Genomic DNA, 20,374 nt, shown 5'->3' with positions numbered 1-20,374 from the left:
TGTCAATTGGTTGACCTCCGGGTGACCTTTGTGTGTGAAGTTATGTATACAAGTTCAAAGTTAATTTTTTTGACATTTAATGCAATTAAATCTCAATGCCAAGGTGTGAAATGGTTGATATTTTGGGACAAGTTGTGAATGGGGTGGTGGAACATTTTAAAACTTAAAGGTCATGTCATCTGAGGTCACCAATGTTATCATATCTGTTGACACGCTTGTAGGTCTCTTATATTTCTTACATTTCCGACGCCATATTTAGATCTCAAAAGTGTCTTTTGATCAAAAATCTGATCACATTTTGTGATCACAAAAGTGTTGTCTATAGTGTTGGTTACTTTATGGGAACATGTAGGACCACAATTACTTGGACTATTTGAGCCCAATCTTGCTTGATAATATTATGTGTATTGTCATATACCCCAAGCAAGGAACCACAGTGCCCTTGGGCTCTTGCTATAGAAGAATTTCTGCCGAGCAGTTATTCATCTCATTCCTCCATATTGTATATTCAGGTTGCAATGACCTATGCATTAAGACATTGAAAGTGTGTATGGAAAGTCCTTGTCTACACATAACACATAACTTTGTGTTGTGCACACAGAATCGCTCTCTTACAGTATGTGAATTTTCAAATAATTGTTATCTAATCACTCTCATAGGGAGGATTAGGTACAATATTGTAGTTCCTTTGCCAGTTGGACCATTAACAGTATTACGCAACAGTTGCCATGGCAGTGGTTAGTTTTCCCAATAGGGGTCATTCATTGTGGGGTATTGCATGGTCACCGGAAGTGTTTGACTGAGGGAGAGGTAAAAGTTGTCTGTGTGGGGTGTCCAATTTTATGTGAAACAGTCCTCTTAAATGGCTGTGTTGATTTTCTTAAAACTTGGTATGAAGGTGTTTTAGGGTTAAAGTCTATGTCTAGCAGACCCCCCAGAAACATAGGTCAAATGTCACATCAAATTAAATTCAATGTTTTAATTCAATATTACTCCAAGGGGACACATTACATTCAAATGGAATCTTCACTTGTATAATGGGAACAACATGTAGGCTACTAATACAGGCAGACATGTGACCTCTGTCATAGTATTAATCAGATTGTAGAGGACAGCAGAGTGATAGCACTGCAATCATATGACAGTATAGTCCTGCTAACTTATCATATAAAAAAAAAAAACATTTGCAGTCTTTGTTCATTTGTTTTTTTACTATCAATGCAACAGATAAAAAAATAAATAAAATGGTTAGACTGTCAGTGTAGAATAAAGTTTTATTTCTCTCTTTTTTTCTGAAGATGACACAGCAATGCTCACACTGAGTCTGTTTGGTCTGGCCATTGCGTTCAAGAGGAAAACCATTGCAAGGAAACTTTGATGGGATGATGGCACAGAACTTACTGTGCCTATTGTTGCTAGGGATGATCCTAGATCACAGAGGATGAAAAAAATGTGTATAGCACTGATTAAAAGAAGCGTATTGAGTTTGGTGAAGGTCAAAGGTCATTTGGGGACAACAGGGAGGTTAATTGTCTTGTAGGGTATATGTGTTCATCTTTAGGAAGTGGCAACACTGGAACAGCCACATGGTCTTCTACTCTGCAAATCCTAAAATGCTTGTTTTAAGTGTGTGTGAAATAAAAATGGGGGGGGGGGGGGGTGGGAGGGTTGGGTAAGGTTACAGTGACTTCTCTTATTATTGTACTTTTTTGGTATAAAATTATTAGTAGGGGTATCAGTATGCCCATTAGAGCAATCTGAGGGTCTGAATAGTACATCCTTCAGAACTGCATTGTAAGCCACTTATTGTTGTTATTAATGATGTAATTTCTTATTGCTAAATGACACTCCGAGCAGTAGGGGGTGTATCGGTACGGACTTCAGAACTGCATTCTTAGCCACCTAATGGTGTTATTATGTTATTTCAGAACTAATGGTGTAACTTCTTGGTGCTAAATGACACTCCAACCATTAGCGGGGCGTTTTGGTACACCTCTCAGAACTGTTTTGCAAGCCACTAAATTTTGTCACTTCGTGGTGCTAAATGACACTCCAACCAGTAGCGGGCGTATTGGTACGCCCCCAGAACTGTATTGTAAGCCACTAAATGTTGTTACTTCGTGGTGCTAAATGACACTCCAATCAGTAGCGGGGCGTATTGGTACGCCCCTTAGAACTGTATTGTAAGCCACTAAATGTTGGTACTTCTTGGAACTAAATGACACTCCAACCATTAGCGGGGCGTATTGGTACGCCCCTTAGAACTGTATTGCAAGCCACTTAATTTTGTTACTTCTTGGTGCTAAATGACACTCCAACCAGAAGCGGGGCGTATTGGTACGCCCCTTAATGGTGTTACTTCTTTGTGCTAAATGACACTCCAACCAGTAGCGGGGCGTATTGGTACGCCCCTTAGAACTGTATTGCAAGCCACTAAATGTTGTAACTTCTTGTTGCTAAATGACACTCCAACCAATAGTGGGGCGTATTGATACGCCCCTCAGAACTGTATTGTAAGCCACTAAATGTTGTTACTTCTTGGTGCTAAATGACACTCCAATCAGTAGCGGGGCGTTTTGGTACGCCCCTTAGAACTGTATTGTAAGCCACTAAATGTTGGTACTTCTTGGAACTAAATGACACTCCAACCATTAGCGGGGGGCGTATTGGTACGCCCCTAAGAACTGTATTGCAAGCCACTAAATGTTGTTACTTCTTTGTGCTAAATGACACTCCAACCAGCAGCGGGGCGTATTGGTACGCCCCTTAATGGTGTTACTTCTTTGTGCTAAATGACACTCCAACCAGTAGCGGGGCGTATTGGTACGCCCCTTAGAACTGTATTGCAAGCCACTAAATTTTGTAACTTCTTGTTGCTAAATGACACTCCAACCAGTAGTGGGGCGTATTGGTACGCCCCTCAGAACTGTATTGTAAGCCACTAAATGTTGTTACTTCTTGGTGCTAAATGACACTCCAACCAGTAGCGGGGCGTATTGGTACGCCCCTCAGAACTGTATTGTAAGCCATTAATGGTGTTTCTTCTTGGTGCTAAATGACACTCCCTTGCAGTTGTGGGGTGTATTTGTTTCACTGATTCACTTTTGTACAGGGACAAGAGGTAATTTTCTTCCTTTTAATTCATGTAAGAAATTAACGTACTAAATTTCAGTTTATGGTCATGTAGGTAAAATATAACATGAAATACATAAGTTGGTACAAACAAAGAATAATTTTCTCATTGTGTTATTTTTTGTCTCAAATTTATGTATCTGCAGTATGATTACAATGCATTTGCCTTTTTAACTCCCATTTTGAAGGTTTAAAGACAATGACAGTCATAGCGTAGATTTTTCCCTTATATATACCATATTTTTATACCCGGATGCAAACGTCATTAAAAGCAATATCATTTCTAGTAAATTTATCAATGTTGAACAGAAAGTTTTTTTTTCTTGGATAAAAGTCAGGTTTAAATAGTTCCTAGAAACCCTAAATGTTTCCTAGCCTCTTAATAATAAATTGAAAATATATGTAAACTTACAAATTCTGTAAGGAAATCATATCAGAAAATAATGGTTCAGGGAGAGCCGTCAAGTTGTTTTCATTAAGTAACCTGAAAAGAAGCTGAGATTCATTAATTATTAAGTATACTGGATGAAAGTCACGACATGTGTAAATATGTATTTAATAACACGTGTTGACCCACAATGATGATATTTTTGACATGCTTACATAATTTCACTCCCCAATGAGCTTGCAATTAACACAGTTTAATGAAGTGAATTACATATCTACGATATAAATGTTCATAAAGGGGGAACAACAGTAGGTGATTTCACTGGCTCCGTATTCAGGCCTTGTATATTACTTTGTTTCCTAAACCTGAGACAGTATTTAATTATTCCTTTAAAACGACAACGCATCCTCATGATCAAAATAATTCTTTAGTTCGATAGTGTTCAATGAGAGTACACTTTAAGTGATCATATTTGGCTAAAAATGCTCATTACATCACAACGATTTCATTTCAACGAAAAGACACACAAATTTACAACGTTTGGATCATTTGGATGTTCTCGAGACTAGAAAAGGTGTTATTTGGAGAGACCACAAGCTATTTGCTGACAGATCCATGAAAGGAATTTTCAACCAAATTATGAACTAAAATGATGGGTTTTTAACAAAGTTAGGATGATATTACTTTTTATGGTACGAATATTAATGGATATATGAGAATGTGTTAGCGGTGCAAACTCCTCCCCCACCCCCCCCCCCCGAAAATTAAAAGAAAAGCAGGGTTACCTTTATCCTGAAAATAATAATATACAAGAAGTCTAACGAATCTCATGGGTTAGTTTACAATAAACAAAAGCTATGTATATAAGAAATATATATTGTAGGCTGTATATATTGTTGTATAAAAACATAACATATACGATAAATCTTAATTTTCTATAAATACATAAAATCATGTTAACTCAAATGTACGAGAATACGTTACTTAATAAGATTTAGTAGGGAGGATTAACAAAATGGTAAGATCACTTTGAAGTGGAAAAATAGGACAGTATATTTTTTAAGCTCCTATTTAGTTTCCGTATTTATTATTTTAACACAGTGGATAATGTCGCTGTGTCGGGTGAGACTGCAATTTGTCTCACAAAAAAAGTATAAAAAATAACAAAGAATACGATAAACCCGTACTTTAAGGCTTGTAGGCACCCCCTACCATCCATGAACAAGAAAACGTTTCTTATATACACTCATGTCGGGGATGTCCAGGTATACAGTTGACTAGTTAGACAAATTCTTGATAGTGCAAACAGCGTGGTAGCCCAGATTAGCTGCGCTAACGGTGGTGTTACACGAAAAAAATCGGGCAACATGATGCTAACAACAGAAAATCAATAGGCCTATTAATGTCACAAAACAAATAACATAAACCCTCTCACAGAATTGTCGGGCAAACATTTGAAAAAGATTCGGGCAAGCTACTGCATATTTATATATACAAATATTTTTTTTTCTCTTCTTAGGCTGCCCGAATTTTTTCAGGACTTTTGCCCGAATTTCTTGTCCTCGGGAAATTTGGGCGGGCAGCCTTCCCGGTACATGGAGTTTGAAACTTTTTGGACAATGAGTACTAAGTTGTAAAAGTTCCTTAGCTAACTACAGCCAATGAAATCAATGAAATGTTAGCAAATTGTTGTCGAACATATGCAGATGGGTGCATTGCACTAAACAAATGTTTGACTTTAGTTTTTATGCTTGTCCAGGAACAATGGCAATAATTTCTAAAACAGGTTCGCAAATATGTTTACATTTAACTCCGGTCGCAAATTATGTTTAAGACGAGTTTTGTCCTGGGTAAATACTTTACATGACAGACCTGTAGGATATTTTGGAAAATAATGCTGGCGTGATAGCTTGTGGTATGTGGGATAAGGGGGTAGTTACCCCAATAATCATTGCTGAAAGACAAAAAAGAACTTTCAGTGATTCCGTTTTCTAACATTTCGTTATTTGAAATTCACTTTGAGGGAACATGTTAATGTGGTTGCAGCACCCACAGGTGCATGTGAGTGGAGTAGCGCGTTGCATTTCACCAATTTTAATGTTGCCCCCTCTGTTTCGATTCAGGAGAAAATGAAACAAACCTTTCACAATCTGACAGACCCCCTACAAGGGAACCGGCTTCAATGACCCCAGTGCTGGCAACTCCCCGCCTTGTAAACGCTTAGGCTTTTTCCTAAATTAGAATGGACAATTTGAATCCCCTCCCCATAAAAACACACACTTGTCGTTATAAACACTTAAGGACTAGCCCAAATCTATATTCCTCTTTTTAAATGCACATTTTGTGCTTTGAATGTCCCCTGAAAAAGTTATGCTAATCCTGATAATTGCTCCAATTTCCTGAGTGTCTATTGGCGAAGAAAATTTATATATAAATCATATCAATATAGAAAATTTTAAGAGTAAAATATACATTTAACTGACTTGGTCCAAAAATATATCCATATTCTTCAATCCGGCCTGGGTCATTCCAAGATTGCACATGTATTGTGTTTGATTTTTTTCTTGGTCTTCAGCTATTACGTTTCATTAGGCTTAGTAGACTTGCTGGTCACGACACACAAAAATACACAACTTAATAATACTTATGTAATGTACTCCGTCAACGGAGATGGTTGAATATGATATTTTTAACTTTGAACATAATTGTGGGTTCGTTTAGTTTCTTCGTTTTCCGAGAACTCGTATAGAACTCGTAAGATATTGCCCCAAAAGGAAGGCATTACAGTCTGAATTGATAATGTTCCCATGTAACATGGCATTCATGTATACCGTAAGTTATCACGTCTTCCTGACAATATGAATGGTGGAATGTTAAGGTACAATCATGGAAACAGGGATCCTAGTGTCCATTCGCATTACTAACCATACAGAAAACTATGATACAGTTGCAAATCATTCAGGACTTTCAAGACAGACTCACAAGATATTTGTTTTCGAGGGGAAATTCGAAGGCGGCAGAGTTAATCCAAGTGATGAGCAGTTAACTACAAAGACGAGGCTAGCCTCTTTCTCCTCAGAGTAGCAATTGCAAATCCCTTCGTCCCCACATGCATCTAGAAAATGATAAATAGGTTGGATGAGATACTGTGCTTACACAACAGAAAATTCGCACCAATGCAATTACTTGAAAGTAAAGCGAGAAAGTTAACTACACATGTTAAGTGTGACTAAATACTTCATTTTCAGTACTTAACAGTATTTGTGGATGTTGCTTACCTTGCCCGTTAGCTATCAAAGTTGAATAAAAACTGACACAAAACCAGATCAACGTAGTCACCCTGCTCGCAAGCATTTTCCTGTTCTGATCTGTAACATGTAACATGTTAGACACACATCTTCAAGAAAACGTAAAGGTGCTAAATTGTGAAAATGCTGTTTATGCAATTATCGCTACGGTTGAGATGATGACATTCATATGCGAGGGTAACTCAACAAGTTTACAATGTATAACCAATTTTACAACTGTAAAGTAAAGTGAGCATCATGCAACCATATACGCTGTTGTGTATATTCAATAAGAGAATACATATTGGTTGAGTTAAAGGGAAATATTGCGTTTAGATGCCATCTCAAAGGGTCGCTTAAATACCATTAATTGTGATCCTTACTCTACTCCAAACATATACCAAACCTATTTTGCGCGAATAACGTCTCGAATCTTACAAAAATTTAGCAAAAGGATGAAAATTTTCGTCAGCAAATTGGCTAAATATGCAACAATAAGGCAGGCCTATAAAAGTTCTTAATATTACACATGCATTTCCCGACGACTAATACACCAACTAGCAATAGTAACTCGCTAATATTGTACGTACGTTCCTCTATACTATTCTACACGCAATGTAGCCGTACAGAAGATGACGTGATTTGAAAGGTGTGCTGTGCATGCATATTTGTTGTAAGAACAACATTGTTAAATTATTATCATCGATTACAATTTGAAACGCATTTCCATAGATTTTGCATATTTTAATTAGCAAAACCTTGAAACTGGCATAGCAACAAAAAGATAATTGCACACAAATGCTTCGTTTCTACCCTTTTCTTGAACTACGACATATAAAAGACTATAATTCTGCCTTCCTCTAGGATGCTGAAATATATACAATATTAACTATAGAGATTACAAATGAAAACATATTTATTACATCCAAACTACTCGAATCCCCATAGAGAAATCTTACAGCGAATCCTCACAATATGATACATTTGATGTAAAACGATTGCGTGTCAGGAAGTCTTCTTCTTTTCTGTTATTCATATGAATACGAATATTAATCTGCCCAAAACTGAATTAGTTCGCCAACTTCACGCCTTTTTCTTCACGGCGAGTATGCTTCAGACAGAGATACATAACAGTAAAATGGTTGAGTTATTTGTGTTCTTCCTGTATATACATGCACTGTAACACAGCTCAAGCGATCACTCTGCTAGGTAAAGTGTGAAAGTTATACAAACCGTCAACAAGTTCTTATGAAAAGGATATTAAGTATTTTTAGCAACTATTGTATGTAGCCAAGAGGGTTCTGAATCATATGCACTTAATAACTCAACTTTCATTCTCGTTTCCATTTTGAAAAATCTGTTAGACTAATAATTTACAATATAATAGCTGGTGAATAATTACATAAAACTTATTTTGAAAGATGATAGCAATATTGTTTGCAGCCAAGATGGTTCTTAATCATATGCACTTAAATACTTAACTTTCTTTTTTGTTCCATATTGAAAAGTATATTAGGCAAGAAACGTATTAATTTTTTATTCTTCTATGACAACGAAGCACACATATTAAATGTCATCCGACCATCTCTCTTGTACATTCGAAATATCGGTAATATTGACAAATATTTGAATCGTAAAGCCACTGAGAAAATTATACACGTCGTCCACATATTGAAATCGCTCAACTTTAACGCCTTCAAAATACCGCTGCGTGAATAGTTTCATCATCTAAAAAGTATTGTCACATCAAACATATTTTTAAAGATTTACATTGGCTTCCGGATTTACTATACGTGCTTACGACACGTACAGTTAAAATATTCATTACGTGAAAGTATCCAAATAGAAACCTGATCCAGTAACCTCCAAGATTTCCAGTGTCTGCATGTTCAAGTCAGTTTCCCTGAAACATTGCAATCATCTGTGTCACTTCAAATATCTTTGTTGCGTTTCACTCATCGTTCAGTTATCTTCCCACGGTTGTTCGCACGTAAAGTGACGTATCATGATGAAATGAAACTATACATTAAACAACCCCTATTTTTAAATGGTGATATCCGCATATACTTGTATGGAAAGTTCTGTTAAACTTTCGTGGGACACTTCCACTACATTTGACACAGGGGTTTCAACTTATAAGCTGTCCAAGAGTACATTTACAACTGAAAATTTTATACAGAACGCCCTGTTCTGTACCCTCACATAACGACATAAAACTTTCCTGAATAACTTTGGATCACCACCTTTCAAACGTTATATCCACAACAATTCGGCAAATTTGGACAAAAGAACTAGAAGAAGTACCCCTTTTTTTACATTTTCAGAAAATGATCGCTCAAGACCTCCAATTATCTTCATATGCAAAATATTGATCGCATGTAGGAAAACATAATTCACACAAACCAATCACGACATTTAAGTCATATCGATCATTGCATTAGCTGTGGCCTACGTTGCATCATAACTGAAAAAAATACAGAACGCCTTGTTTTGGGCCCTCAATGACGACAATGAAATGTTCCTCACAGATTTGGTTCACCACCACTCAAACTTAATATCCACAATATTTCAGCAAATTTGGACAAAAGCTCAAGAAGGAGTGGCATTTTTTACGTTTTCAGAGAATGGCCCTCAACGGACGCTCAAATTTATAAATTTCAGCGACATTTTCAGCCAAATGGAATGAAAATTGACGAAACGACAGTTGGTCAAACACGGTGGCAAAAAGTGATAGAAAGTCGGCAAAATTGCGCGATAGCTATAACACAGCTAAAAGGTTCAGCTGACTGACGTGATAAGTTAACCACTTACGTCAAGATATTATTATAATCACTGATAAATTTAGACCTTTCAAACCTCAGCAAGTTTACATCAACCATTACACACAGTGTTAGCAAAATCGAATAACCTTAACTGACTTGCTATTTCATTTTCTAGTTCCCTTTGCATGTCTTCCATAAAATACTACTACTTTTGTTTAATACCATTTGATTTTAGAGTATCATCTTTTCTAATATTGGTATTGCAGTTAAATTGTTAATTAGTTAATGAAATAAAATTGGAAAGCAGAATATATAAAGGTTATTCAATAATTATTTGTAATGCCATTTCCATTGCTACAATGTAAATAGTTAGAAAGAAAGCTTACCGATAAGATTGCAAGACTAGCCTACGATAATTTATTTCTGAACAAAAGGCTACGTCAAGTTCTCACACGGAATAAACGTCACATGGAATAAACTTATCTTTGAATGACTCCATTCAAATGAAAAATTAAGGTAAGTTATTGACTCTCTTTTTTGGTGCCGATATTTCTGGGGATAGAAATGTGATCCTCCCTTCTCGTGAACTTAACCTGTAAAGTATATCTTTGACATTTTCGGTGCAATTGCTGGTGTGACTTACCTTTTTTTGTATAATGATTGCTCGTTTTGTTTACCAGGATGTATACTTTCCCTATAAATATTTTTTTCTGCATTGCACAACTTCGCTATTTCCTTTATGGTAATAGGAAAACATTCTGGAGACAAGTTTACAAGTTTCGTCGATCTTGTTTAAAATTTGAACTCGTGCAGATATAAAAAAACCTTTGCTACTTTGAATTTAAAAGATTCAATGTGGTATGCAACACAAGTCGAAAAACATATGCCAAACTTATTTTGCGAGAATAACGTCTCGGATCTTGAAAAACTTATGCAAAAGGAAGAACATTCTCGTCAGCAAATTGGCTAATTATGCAACGATAAGCCAGGACTATAAACGTTCTTACTATAACATATGCATTTAACGACGACTAATAAACCAACTGACATTAGTAACACACTAATATTGTACGTACGTTCCTCTATACTATCCTGCCCGCAATATAGCCGTACAGTAGATATGTGATTTGAAAGGTGTGCTGTGCATTCATATTTGTTGGAAGAACAACATTAATTTGTTATCATGATTACAACTTTGAAAAAAACTTTTCCATAGATTTTGCATATTTTAATTAGTAAAACCTCGAAAAATGGCATAGCTACAGAAAGATAATTGCGCACAAATGCTTTTTTTCTACCATTTTCTTGAACTACGACATATAAAATACTATAATTCTGCCTACATGTTATACATATTAACTATACAGATTTAAAACGAAAACATATGTTTTACCTTTAAACTACTGGTATCCCCACAGAAAAACCTTACAGCGAATCCTCACAATATTATACTTTTGATGCAAAACGATTGCGTGTCAGGAAGTCTTCTTCTTTTCTGTTATTAATATTAATATTAATACGAATATTAATCTTGCCCAAAACTGAATTAGTCCGTCAACTTAACGCCTTTTTCTTCACGGGGAGTATGCTTCAGACAGAGATACATAACAGTAAAATGGTTGAGTTATTTGTGTTCTTCCTTTATATATGCACTGTAACACAGCCCAAAGAGATCACTCTGTTAGGTAAAGTGTGAAAGTGATACAAACCGCCCACTAGTTCTTATAAACAGGATATTGAGTGTTTTTAAGCAGCTATTGTATGCAGTAAAGAGGGTTCTTAATCATATGCAATGAAATACTTAACTTATATTCTCGTTTCCATTTTGCAAAGTCTGCTAGGCTATTAATTTACAATAGAGTACCTGGTGAATAATTACCTAAAACTTGCATATTTTTAGAAGATAATAGCAATATTTTATCCAACCAAGAGGGTTCCTAATCATATGCACTTAAATACTCAACTTTCTTTTACGTTTCCATTTTGAAAAATCTCTTAGGCTGTTAATTTTATTTAATTTTTAATGTTCAAGTCAGTCTACCTGAAATAATACAAACATCTGTTTCACTTCAAATATCTTTGTTGCGTTTCACTCATCGTTCAGTTATCTTCCCTCGGTTGTTCGTTCGTAAGGTGACGTATAAATGATGAAATGAAACTATACATTAAACAACCCTTATTATTATATGGTGATATCCGAATATACTTTCAATTATAGAAAGTTCTGTTGAACTTTCGTGGGACACTTCCACTACCTTTGACACAGGGATGTTAACCTATAAGCTGTCCAAAAACACATTACAACTTAAAATGTTATACAGAACGCTCTGTTTAGTACCCTCGCATAACGCCATAAAAATTTCCTGAATAACTTTGGTTCACCACCTTTCAAACGTTATATCTACAACTATTCAGCAAGTTTGGACGAAAGGTCTAGAAGAAGTAGCACCTATTTACATTTTCAGAAAATGACCATTCGTGATCTCCAATGACCTTTATTTTAAAAAGTATGTTAAAATTTGAAATTATATAAAAAGACCCTTTGCTACTTTGAATTTGAAAGATTCAATGTGGTATGCAACACAACTCGAAAAAAAAATCAATATGTTTTACATAATTCAAACTAAAAAGACAAAACTGGTAAGATTTAGATCTAACAAAAGAATGGTATGTCTAGCTGCATGCAATACACAAAGCTGTTGTACAACCACTGACAATGGGTTGACTCCCCTAACCCCCGTCACCTTTTTGTTACTCTGACGTGACGTCCAAAATCTCTCTCCCATATACAATTTTCAAAAGTCTTTAGAGGAGTGAGTAAAATATATTTTCTTATCAATACCTTCTCATGACAATATAACAGCAGCATTACATCCTGATATATATCGTCATATCCATACATTTTAGTGGAAGTGTATGTCACTTTGCTGTGAATTCAGTTTCTCGTACGATTCTCGAATGTTTTCACATGCGAAGTTTCCTTAATGTTAGCGAGTTCTTGGATACTGAGTGGTGGTGTACTAGGTTCATCAGTATGCAACGATCTGAATTTCTATGCAGTTATGTAGGTATGTACGACTTAGATTCTGTGTCCGATGTGACTTGGGCTTTATATATTATTTTATTGAAATCTAGTGGATACACAGAATCCACACAATTAACCCAACCAAAACAAGGTAGCTCCTGCAAAGGTTGCTTTAAGACAAGCACTGAGACATACTGATAAAACAGTAGGAAGGCCCGTGACTACCTTGCTTGGAAAAATAAAGTCGCAATTTAAGGACGTGAATATTAACAATTTTGAGGAAGCAATACACCTTGCGCAAGATCGTAATACGTGGCGGAGGTTAATCACTGAGCAGGTCGGATAGATGAAACTCAACATACTACTACTAAACAAGGTAGCTTACGCCGAGCGCACAAAAGAGAACCCGCACTAGGAAAAACATCTGGTTCATTCAGTATGGACGTAAAAAACAAATGTAGGAGGTACTTTCCTCAAGTTAATAACAAAGTTCTTCCCTCGAGACCAAAAGCTCCAAAAATATTTAACATAAACGCCGTGAAAGTCAGCTACAGCTACACGAATAATATGAAGTCAATCATTCAATCCCATAATAAGGACAGTATAAACAGAGCTCATTTTAAAGTGCTGCCATACCAACAAACCGCCCGACAGTGATATGAAGAAATAACATGTTAAGGTCACGTACACGAATGTTTACATCCAGTTGTCTGATGATAATGATATACATATACATATATATATATATATATATATATATATATATATATATATATATATATATATATATATATATATATATAATATATATATATATATATATATATATATATATATATATATATATATATATATATTATGCTTACGAGAAGGGCTCCTTTAAAAGTAACAAACGGTCCATCGTTACACTAAAACTGGGAGCGTATCTGTAGGCGCAACTGTTAAGTAAATATGTTCAGATCGTCATACATACTGCTATAGGACCACCATTGCTTTAAATAACAGAGATGGTGTTTGCAAAACGACCCTTTAAGCATGTAATATAAATAAATGACAGTGCTTAGACTGTTTGCATAATTCACAGACTTTTAGGTCAAAAAACAAACCTCAAAGGGAAACAAACTTTTTATGGCCTCAAATAACAAATTTAAAATACATTTTCGAGGAAATGTGCCGTCAATGTGATTTTTATAGGAAATGAATATGACACGTCTGCGTTGAATTATTACCTTTTATGCAATAGCGGATAAACATTTAAAACTGGGCCATACTATCTGAATCGTTAAATGAGCATGTCAGAATATCCTCAATGGATATAGAATTATTAATAACACTCATTATGCGTCCATTTACCATGAACATCTAGATACCAAGGTTAAAAGTCTGCCGAAAGTCACCGTTTAATCCCAAAATGCAACGAGTCAATCCTTTTCTTGTATTTTCTTTCGGAGAATGAACAATGGTATTTAACTTTCAATCACTCACTTACATTCGTTATATATATACGATCAGGTTTAGTGGGAATAGGAATATTTCAGATACTGGTATATCATATAATAACCTACCTATAAGTGGACATTGGTATCATTATGAAGTTTTATTAGCACTTAACTTTTGACAAAGTCACAATGACAAAGTCGCATACGCTTTTATCAAGATTTCGAAGGGTGTTGTACTGCTATTCTTGTTCGATCCTCTTTTATGAACTATTGCTACATTATATATCGACCATAAAGTGTAACCAAACTCTTTTTATGACATGTTTACACTTATTGTCACCATTCAGCAACTGCGAATATAAAGTTCAGTAATATTTAACCATAGGTTGTAAAGTAGACAAGCTTTGGTAATAAAGAGATTTTACCTTGATAGAGTCGCATACGCATTTTCAAAATTTGGAAGGGTGTTGTTAAGTGCTATTCTTGTTTGATTCTTTTTGTATTAAATATTGCTACTATAATAATAAGATATCGACCATAAAGTGTAAACTGTGTTTTGTGTTTATGACATGCTCTTACCTTCATTGTCTTCATTCAGCAACTCTGAATTTAAATTTCAGTAATATTAACCATGGGTTGTAAAGTAGGCAAGCCTTAGTAATAAAGGGATTTTACTGTCACAGTGACAGAGTCGCATATACGCATTTCAAAATTTGGAAGGGTGTTGTTAAGTGATATTTTTGTTTCATTTTCTGTTATCAAATATTGCTACTATAATCATTATTTATCGACCATAAAGTGTAAACTTTGATTTGTGTTTATGACATGTTCTTACATTTTATTGTCTTCTTTCAGCAACTGGGAATATTAAGTTCAGTGATATTTAACCAAGGGTTGTAAAGTATATAGATCAGAGTGAGTCCACATCGTACCGTTTGTTTATGATAAGCTATCCTGACAATTGCTCAATTCTAACATGAGAAACACAAATGTATAGAGTGACAAACAATTGCCTCTTTTGTAACGTTTATATGCTAACCCTTTAATATTCTAGGTTATGATGAAAATGGCCTCGTCGTTTAGAATTATGTTATATCCTCCATATGAAATCATACAGTTTTACGTAACATGTTCTGTTTTCTTGTTTCCCTTTGGTAGGCCGAACAGTCGAATTATTGTGTACATTATGTGGAACGTTCTCATGCAGTTATACCAGCATCATTTATTCATTGAGATATGGACACACAGCATTCTTTTTGCGTGTATCCAAGAACTTGGGTAATATTGAAACAAGTTTATTCTAAACATGTCAGCGGTAGATGGTTACTTAAAGGATACGGGTTTCAAAGAACAACTACACATGTAGCTTAATAAAAATAATGCAGTCTGAGAATGAAAACAATACATATAATCGTGCCATTATCTATTGTTCGTTTCATCAATTGCACCAAACAAAACACATATTTAGCAACTTGTTATTTGTGTCGAACGCCACGGTCATTGACTGTTATTGCCATGGGATGCAGATGCGTGGGAGAGCCTTGGTAGAAAGACAAGCCCAAGGCATAGAGTATGCACCGCTTTTGCACCAACTTACATGTCAAACTTGGTATCAATTAACCTGCAATTTCTTTGGGAATTAACAGGTATAAAAACCTTCTTCTACAAAGCAGAGAGTCAAAGGACCTTAAGGAACCCGGAATATTACCCTGTTCTATTCGATTTGCTCCAAAGTGAACTTTAGACTTCATTATCATGCACAAATTTCCACCAACACATCTTTGGAATGTGGTCTGATGTTGCAGCTAAAATGGGCAATGTCAATTTCATTGATATTAACAAATAACCTAATAAAACAAACTGAAAGCAACTTCAATTTTGACAATATCATTAGAGGTGCTACTCGTTTTTTTTAGAAATATAATTTAGTTCTGACTCCACGTGCTCGGATCATTAAACTTCAATATGCAGTATCATGGATTTTCAGAGATTTCAGTATGCACGGTGTGTAATACACATATGGGCCACACTGTGTACGCAGTAACCAGGTTTATATCTGCAACAACACTTACAGTCACCAAGTTTGATAAACTGGACCAAATTTGGGTGCATTTATGATTCTTTCAGGTGTTATTGGTATTCCAGATCACAGTCTATTTGATCTGGCTTGCTCTACCTGCCCCAATATCATCCAGAGAAGGTACAGCCGGACGGGCTTATTCGTCTCTGGTTCTGAAGAGTGAAGAAATAACTTTTGTTTAGCTCAGCTAATTCCTCCCGAATTGATTTTCGAGACTTACCCAATGTATTCCTGAACTGTTTTGAACATTTCTCATTGATATTGCACGTCACTCTTATACAACTGTCAAGTTTCTAAGAATAAAAGAAGAGTTTTCTTTCCCAAAAGCTCGCTCACCGGGATTTGTAACCCACAGGCTCAATGTAACAGTAAGTACGATAGTCTAAAAGAAATCTTATTGAAATGCTATCTAGTTACATTTTTCACCTCCAGAGCATATCCAGTCTAGTTAAATGTTGTGCATAGTTTGTAACATTGTGTTTAAAGACAGTTATAGGGAAAGAAATGTGGAGAGGGGGACACATATTATGATAAAACATTCACATTTGTTGCTTGGAAAAGAGCAACAATGTGAATTACCTTAGTATCCATTGGTGCCAAGCACACTGAACACTTAAATTGGTCCACCGACTAACATAACGTTAGTCCATCTGGTGCCTCTACCGACTAACATAGCCTTAGTCAGTTGCTATACCGATTAATTTATTCCTTAGTCAGTTGGATTTCTTAGTCGGTCATATTAGTCCGTCAGCTTAGTCGATCAGCAATATCTTAGTCGGTAACTGTATATTAGTCAGTTACATTAGTTGGTGACATTAGTCGGTCTCTACCGACTAATTTATATGAGCCACCGACTAGTGTATAGCAGGTTTTACATTAGTCAGGGTGGTGCCTCTCCCGACTAACCTTTCTTAGTCGGTATCGACTGACTAGTTGCACTGACTAGAATCACTGAAAGAATCAAACCCGACTACCGACTAGTTTCACTGACTAGAACCACTGAAAGAAAAGAGAGCAGAAGAAAGACAAATAATGTGTACGCTGGCAATATTTATTTCTGATAAAACTTCTGATGTCTACAATTCATTTTATTCCAACAAAGTTAAGACAAGTTAATGGATCAAACGATTTAAACATGAATCGCAAAAGTATAGTACTGCACAATAATGCAAAGTTGAATCTTGGGCAAGAGTTCCTCACGACTTTCGTTTTAAAGTGGTACCCTAAATCGACACCAGTTAAGTCTTCACGAACAAAGAGTCTTTCTCTTATCTACAAATGGCTTACCACTCGTCTTCAGGAAGCCAAAAATCTGCACCATTATTGACCTGTGAACAGAAAATATGTTATACGTGTAAGCACAGATACAGATAGAGCACATGATAACTCACATTAGCATAAACAAACATAAATTTACATTAAAATTTTATAACATATTGGGAGCTATTCATTTAAATCTAGGTCCCTCAAATTATAAGCCAGGAAAAGCAGCTTTACCAAATAATTATTAGCTTTGCACAGAATCATCGCCAGTAACTATTGGTGGTGGGGTACCCCTGCCAATGATCAGTGATTGAACCCTCACGGCTGACCTAGGTCAGCTCATGAGGTAACCACTTGAAACCTACTGGAAAATGTTGGTTAGGACTTCAGATACAAGGGATGGGCATTGCCAGTAATTTTTATTGGTGGGGTACCCCTGCCAGTAGACCCCCAAAATGCCCATCCCCCATTGACCTTGATGAGCTCATGATGTAATCAGTTGAAAACTACTGGAAAATGACAGGTATCACTTCATATGTAAGGGATGGGCATTTCCAGTCATTTATATTGGTGGGGTACCACTGCCAGTAGACCCCCAAAATGCCCCTTCCCTCGTTGACCTAGGTCAGCTCATGAAGTATCCAGTTGAAAACTACTGGAAAATGATTGGCAGGATTCTATATGTAAGGGATCGGCATTTCCAGTAATTTATATTGGGGGGGGGGGTACCCCTGCCAGTAGACCCCCAAAATGCCCATCCCCTCATTGATCTAGGTCAGCTCATGATTTAACCAATTGAAACCTACTGGAAAATGATAGGTATCACATCATATGTAAGGGATGGGCATTTCTAGTAATTTATATTGGTGGGCCAGCACTGCCCGAGTCCGCCCCCCCCCCCTTATTAAACTAGGTGAGCTTTTGGTGTGACCAAAAAAACTACTGGAAAAGAAACCAAGTTTCAGGTCATAGGTCAATCAGGGGATGGGCATTTTTGGGGTCTACTGGCAGGGGTACCCCCCTCAATATAAATTACTGGAAATGCCCATCCCTTGCATATGAAGTGATACCTATCATTTTCCAGTAAGTTTTCAACTGGTTACATCATGAGCTCATCTAGGTCAATGGGGGTGGGCATTTTGGGGGTCTACTGGCAGGGGTACCCCACCAATAAAAATTACTGGCAATGCCCATCCCTTGTATCTGAAGTCCTAACCAACATTTTCCAGTAGGTTTCAAGTGGTTACCTCATGAGCTGACCTAGGTCAGCCGTGAGGGGTCAATCATTGATCACTGGCAGGGCTACCGTACCCCGCCACCAATAATTACTGGCAATGGCCATTTGTTGCTCTTGGGGACATACCTGACACATTGTACTTACTTTGATGTGGTTACCATGAAAGTTGATCTAGGTTAGCTATCAGGTGACTTTAAAATTACTCTCCCAGCCACACCCACCACAGCCGGTTTGCCAGTCGTCTGGTTTCATATACAGGAATGCACTGTGAACATTGTGATGTACCAGGCAATTAGTTACCTTCCCAGCTAACCAAACCCTCTGGGCTCCCGCTCTACAAATCAGTAAAAATTTTACCAAATTTATGAAGCTTGCACGTAAATGATATACCAGACTGTTTTTTTTTAAAACAGGTTATGAAAAGTATCTTTAATATCATTAAACAGTTGGGTACAATAGTTAAACTCACTCTTCCGTCTTTTTTCTCTATGGTACTTGTTCCTTAGCTATTTGGACTCTCTTATAAACTCTTTTGTTCTGCAAAGGGTACCAATATATCATCTTAAAACATGTCTTTAAGCCATATATAACACAGTTCTCCTCTTCTGCTGTTGCCTCCACACTGGTGTCGTACATCACAGGAAACCTCACCCTTGACTTGGATATTTGGCTTTTCAATTCTTCCTGGAAAAAGAAACAGCAAAGTATTCATCATTTGAAAAAAAAAAATAAAGTTGTCACCACAAAGTTATGTGAGATTTGCTTCCACTATAGTTTAAACAAAACAATCCTAAAGTTTGAAGCAGACTGTATAAAGCTGAACATTTGAACCAGGTGAGTGTCATCACCATTGCAACCAGAATCAAATGCCCAGAGTACAGAGATAATAAAACATGGGCTAAATCTTTGTTTGTTTTTATGATCTTTAACAATATCAAATTTTAAAAACACAAATGCACTGAGCCAACTTATTTATAGGCCTTATCGTTTATAGTTGTTATTTTGCTTGCTCACATAACAAGCCTGTTTAGACCTAGGCTAGAAAGAATCAGTACTTTGTTACACTAAGTTTGTCTTTCGGTCGTTTTGATTTAGTCTTTTTAGTATATAGTACTAAAGTATATAATACCGATGACTAGCCAACATAATTTGTTCAGCCTACTGTGACTGTAAGTTTGAAGGTCTAGCCTTGCTTATTCGATATCACATAGCCGACCCATTTAGATTCACTTGGGAAATTACAGGAAATCTTTACCAAATGAGTGTGGACTTCAAATAAACTATTGAGACTAATAGTCCCAGCATTTGTTTGGGAATAAATTAGAAGATTATGTGCCACTGTTCAATCTAGCCCAATACACACATAACACATTGTTAATTGGTGTTTAGAATGCACACTTTAGTGTTGAGAATACACTGCAGTACCCAGTAGAAGCCTATAGGCTACTCACTGTTATTGCACTTGTGTATTGCGAAACGCCAACGTAACAACGGTTACACGTAAAGGCTTCATAATTGACGCACCCTCGTAATTGACGCACCCTCAATTATTACTAGCAACGATACAGCAGGCCACCTAAAGTTTTTGCAGTCAAGAAGAATGACATATTTTATGAGTTTGAATCCATTTCAGCTATTTGCTGACCAAATTGTGGTATTTTTCAAGCTTTTAACACCCTCCCACCAGTTTTGCACATTTTTTGGTCATTTGGAAATCTTACTCCCTAAAAATCACCAACATTACCGCAATATATATCACTA

The 20,374-nt window shown here is 36.3% G+C and overlaps 2 protein-coding genes across 5 annotated transcripts in view; one reads left to right on the top strand and one right to left on the bottom strand.

Moving 5' to 3' along the window:
• Window positions 1-13,966, bottom strand: part of LOC139982972 (uncharacterized) — a 79,923-nt gene extending 65,957 nt beyond the window's left edge. Inside the window, exons 1-4 of the mRNA XM_071996228.1 lie at window positions 13,948-13,966; window positions 6,799-6,888; window positions 6,503-6,635; window positions 3,545-3,616 (exon numbers count right to left, since the gene is read on the bottom strand). Of these exons, the coding sequence (XP_071852329.1) occupies window positions 3,545-3,616; window positions 6,503-6,635; window positions 6,799-6,874 (281 nt within the window). The 5' untranslated portion in view covers window positions 6,875-6,888; window positions 13,948-13,966. The remainder of the gene's footprint in view (window positions 1-3,544; window positions 3,617-6,502; window positions 6,636-6,798; window positions 6,889-13,947) is intronic.
• Window positions 1-20,374, top strand: part of LOC139982981 (neuronal acetylcholine receptor subunit alpha-9-II-like) — a 209,595-nt gene that overhangs the window by 119,988 nt on the left and 69,233 nt on the right. The gene's annotated exons all lie outside the window — the stretch shown is intronic.

This window comes from Apostichopus japonicus, chromosome 16 (assembly GCF_037975245.1).
Source record: "Apostichopus japonicus isolate 1M-3 chromosome 16, ASM3797524v1, whole genome shotgun sequence".
Classification (NCBI taxonomy): Eukaryota; Metazoa; Echinodermata; class Holothuroidea; order Aspidochirotida; family Stichopodidae; genus Apostichopus; species Apostichopus japonicus.
The sequence above is the reverse complement of the archived record's forward strand: the minus strand, read 5'-3'. Positions and strand labels throughout refer to the sequence as shown.